The following is a 4,598-nucleotide window of genomic DNA, read 5'->3' on the forward strand; positions in this document are numbered from 1 at the left end:
ATTAATGTCAGCAATGCGGCAGTTACGGTAGGTTGTAAGTTTTAATATTTTACATTTAATTTGCAATAGTTTTCAGATTTAGTAACAATAGTTCGTAGCAACCTCTCCGCAGGTTCCAATTTATATTGACTTTAAAGTCATTATTACTAACGTTTTTGTAGCATTTTATTCCAATACTATACGCATATAATTTTTTATCCCCATATTTTTACTTTTATTTATAATGAACTTAAAAACTTACATCTTCTATTTACCTATTAGGGTATACATTTCATGTTTCTAGGACATCATATTATCAGAAAATAAAATTAAGATAAAAGAACATAGATTTTTTACTCAAAGAAATAACTTTAAACACAATTAAATTATTTGATCGTACGTTTTGATCTATATTATAAAGTTTGCTTTGTAGAAAAGGGTCAAAATATTACCTTTACTAGACGTAAAGGATTATAATATTGTAAGGCAATTTGGTAGTAATTATATGCTTAGTCCATAGGCATATGGATGTTACATGTAGTGCATGTATGTAGTTAGGCAAAATTATTTATGGTTATAATAGTGCTAAAATCATTATACAAGTATACAGGGTGTTGTTCAAAAGGCGTTCATTTGTTACTGTCAATATTTGTGATTGATTTTGTAAAAGTAAAAGATTTAACCATTTAATGTTAATTAGTTAATTATTTACCTTTTTAGTAATGTTGAGCAAGATCTTCCTTCTTTTATCATTAAAGGTCTGATCCTCCTTTTAATAACACTCTGTATACTCCGGTGTATTTCTAATTCAAAAGAAAATAAGCCTTAAAGGCAATATTGTTTATTATGGTAATGGATTCAAAGGAATATCATTTTATGCTTTGTACAGAAAATTGGCTAAGCTCAATGCTGTATTTATTTTCATTTGTGACTGTAGTGGGTAATATGGTCTTATATGTTTTTTTAAATAAACAGTGCGTAGAAATTATCGTTTTTTATTTAAAAATACCGAAAAAATTATAATTTCCTGGATTCGACATGGACTTGTTACGTATGCAGCGAAATGTATTATTTTTTCTAGAATAACATTAGGGCCATTTAGTTTCAACTTAAATACTTACAGGACCTCCTCTTACACGCAGTTTCACAAATAATACTATGAAGACGTTCAGTGCGCCCGAACGCATAGTGTTGGCAATTTTATAGTTTTCTTAGGCTCTGTTTATCTGAAAGTCAACTAAGGTAAAATATCTCAATATAAGCCAATCACAATGTCCTTTTGTCCACGCACGAAGGTTCTGATGCCGAAAACACTGAACAGATTTATGACAGCATTGCTCCGTACTTAGCTAAGTAACGTTTGTGAATACGGGGCAATACGGGGCTTAGTCAAACGTGGAAGCTAATTTTAGACTTTAAACTATTTGAAACAGCTTATGTACTTTTTACACAGCTGTCAGAAACTGAAAGAAGTTACGTCAAAATTATAAACGTGGCGAAGTATAAAAATAAAAAATGTGAAAAATTTATTGTTTAAACATGCAATGCGTGGCCTTGCTCGTCGTGATCAGTGCGGCGTCGTGTTCCAGAGTTAACTACTGCGGCTCCAAAATATGTGGACACATTAATGCACATACATTCTGTCAGTACCCTGTAAGTTGATACTTTGTTATGAACAGGACTAAGAAATAAGACAGGATAATTGTGTGGAAAACTATTGTCTTCTTCTTCTTTGTACTTAGGTCCAGTCAGTTCATTCTAGATATGCCGATAAATTCCATTGGAAATAGTGTCCATGGAAAGGTCAGCGGAAACCGTTCGATGCTCTTTTGTTAAGATAATTGGATTATAATGATTTCCTATAATTTACCGGTAAATTGAAGATCTGTTTATTTTAGGAAGGTCCCAGCCCCAACTGCATGGGATACATAGAGGCTCCTATCACAAATGATGAGAAGGTGCGCCTGATAGCTCGGTTGAACAGGAGGCGCAGCGAGGCGGCGCGCGGGCGCCTGCGCAGGTTGCCACCAGCCGGCAATATGCTGAAGTTGGTATGATTAGCGATATCTCGTTCATGAAGTCAACAACATAGTTTTAAACCAGCCGTACTATACTTTTTCATACCCCAAAGAAATCTTAATTATAGTGTTTCTTTCACAAAGTAAATTTATTAAATTGGTTCCGCCCGGGCAACAAAACCCACGATACGCCACTAAAGTGTTCATACTAATATTGTCCTTAATTTCGAGCTGGCTGTACTTTAACTGAAAGCGTATGTTCAAGTGACAAGATGGGAAGACTGAAACAAGCTCGGCGTAGTTTAAGTGCAATAGTTGCATCTCTGCTGTCTTATTTTGGGATAATATCGTGAACATATCTTACTATGTATGATAATTATTGTAGGCAGTCGTTTGGAAATAGCAATGCCTTCTATAGAACAATAATATGTATTTTCGTATTTAAATTGTTGTAACTGTATTCCTAGAGCTCTTTTTACGACTAAACTATGTAATATGTTTAGTTCTTTCCCTTTTTATTTTAATTTAAGGCCGTCGATGACGACATGTTTAGTTCCTTCCCTTTTTATTTTAATTTAAGGCCGTCGATGACATGCTATCGAATCCTTTTAAGTACATAATACAAACTAATAATTTTATCCTTTTTTCTTAAGATTAATAGTATTTAGTTCGACAGCGCTGGGTGGAGGAACTAGCTCGCGAAGCACAACGTTGGGCTGACCAGTGCCGACCCGTGAGCACGCCTGAGGAACGGGACATTTGTCGTGATCTCTGTAACGTATTTCACCTTTAAATCTAGTGACTTTTTCTAACTCGGGTTTAGAGGCGGCATTAGGGGTAGGCGAACCGGGCAGCCGCTCGGGGTCTTGCGCTTACGGGGCCTCCCACGATGGACATTTTAAGATCTTTCTGTCGAAGCTGTTAAAGATAAGGAAGTTTTTGACTCCGCCCGGGCCTCGCGTCATCTTTTTTGCGTTTGCAAAAGGCCTTGAGTACAGTGCCTTAGGCAGCGACTGATTACAAGTTTACCATTATAAATATTTTATAGGTAGTTATTAGTTTCTATTACTTCTAGTCATCAGAATTATCATTTATATTGAGACCATTATCTATCAATTCTTCTCAGAACTATACCTATAATACAATTTGCTATCATAATCTTATAAAGAGGAAAAGTTTGTGTGAACGCGTTAAACTCAGGAACTACTAAAGCGATTTTGAATTATTTTTTCACTAATAGGAAGCATTACTCCCGAGTCCTATATCTCGGGATAATATGTATTACAGAAAACTTTTTCACGTTAGCGTAGCCTTGGGCAAAAGCTAATATTTCAAATACATATTGACGGTTGAGACGCTTATTAACAGCGGCAATTTTTACAATAAGTTTCATACATATTTAAAATTAGCACTTTTTCTGTTTCTTTTAAAACTAGTTAATTTTTTTTTGAAAAAAATTACACTTTAATTAATTAGCCTTTCAACCATCAATTTCAACCGTCGACACAATACTCGATTAAACTGTTTCAGATTCAGTATCAGTAGGTCAGTGCGTGGCGTCGGTGGTGGGCGAGGCGCCCGGGCTCAGGGTCGAGTCTATGATAGATCTGTGGCATATGCAGGCCATGCTCTACAGAGGCAATGTTACCTCGTATATACCGTAAGTATTTTTTATTTTGCGATTAGCAAAACCTGATATAAAATTAATAAAGATTCCGGCCCTCACACCCATCACTACAACTCCTGTAAGCCAGGATCAATAGTGGCATGCATTTTATGACACCAAGCGGTGAAGCTCGGCGAGTCTCAGGGAAAACTAATATGTCACTATCAAATAGAATAATTAATCAAATAGAAAGATAGGGAGGAGTTGGAAAATATATTAATTGTCCACTTCCCTCCATAGCAATGCGGGTGACAAAATCATGATCATGAGGCGTTTGAACCTCAAGGATAGGGACGATATAAAATTGACAGAAAGTTAAGATATTTGTTTGTTGGAGATCATGGGATATGTAAAGGTAAGTATTAGTTGAAAAGAAGCTTTTGGACGGATTTTGCATGCGTTGATTAGAGGATTAAGGGTCGTTCCGGGATCCAGCGAGTGGTATTCCGCTACCAGCTTGTGTAGATCTAATAAGGTGGCGTCGGTTAATCGTGATGTTTTAGTGACAACCACCCCTCCTTCCTTGGTGATATGTGGTGAAATTTTCGAAAATCCTCCCCCTTTACCCAAAATCACGTCTTTTTTTATTCAAAGGTCACGCGCCGCTTTTTGGTTTAGAAATCACGCGATCAATGATAAATAAATACATGTAATATCTCATCAATCTTCCCCCGCCTCCTTGTAGTATTTCGTGAATTTATTTCCGAACCCTCCCCTTTTCGAGCCTCACATGATTAATAAATGACCCCGAAGCCGGCATAAGTCGTAAGATCATCGTCTTTTATAAATACAATAATTCGAGTATTCGAAATTTGCCACCACTTGCATTCGAATTGACACGCCACATTACATAAAGTCGTTTTTCGATCTATCTCAAAAATTTACCAATCAGATAAATTTTTCTTTGACATATTACAAATGACCTTTGATTGGCT

At 36.0% G+C, this 4,598-nt stretch overlaps 1 protein-coding gene across 1 annotated transcript; it reads left to right on the top strand.

The window, feature by feature from the left end:
• The first annotated feature begins 1,414 nt into the window (after positions 1-1,414).
• On the top strand, positions 1,415-3,694 carry LOC119193312 (venom allergen 5-like). The gene is made up of 4 exons (XM_037446909.1): positions 1,415-1,632; positions 1,878-2,030; positions 2,674-2,770; positions 3,528-3,694. Exons 1-4 carry the CDS (start codon positions 1,519-1,521, stop codon positions 3,659-3,661), a joined length of 498 nt encoding a protein of 165 aa, XP_037302806.1. The 5' UTR covers positions 1,415-1,518; the 3' UTR covers positions 3,662-3,694.
• The last annotated feature ends 904 nt before the right edge of the window (positions 3,695-4,598 follow it).

The sequence above is a fragment of the Manduca sexta genome, unplaced genomic scaffold (assembly GCF_014839805.1).
Source record: "Manduca sexta isolate Smith_Timp_Sample1 unplaced genomic scaffold, JHU_Msex_v1.0 HiC_scaffold_3944, whole genome shotgun sequence".
In the NCBI taxonomy this organism is placed as follows: domain Eukaryota; kingdom Metazoa; phylum Arthropoda; class Insecta; order Lepidoptera; family Sphingidae; genus Manduca; species Manduca sexta.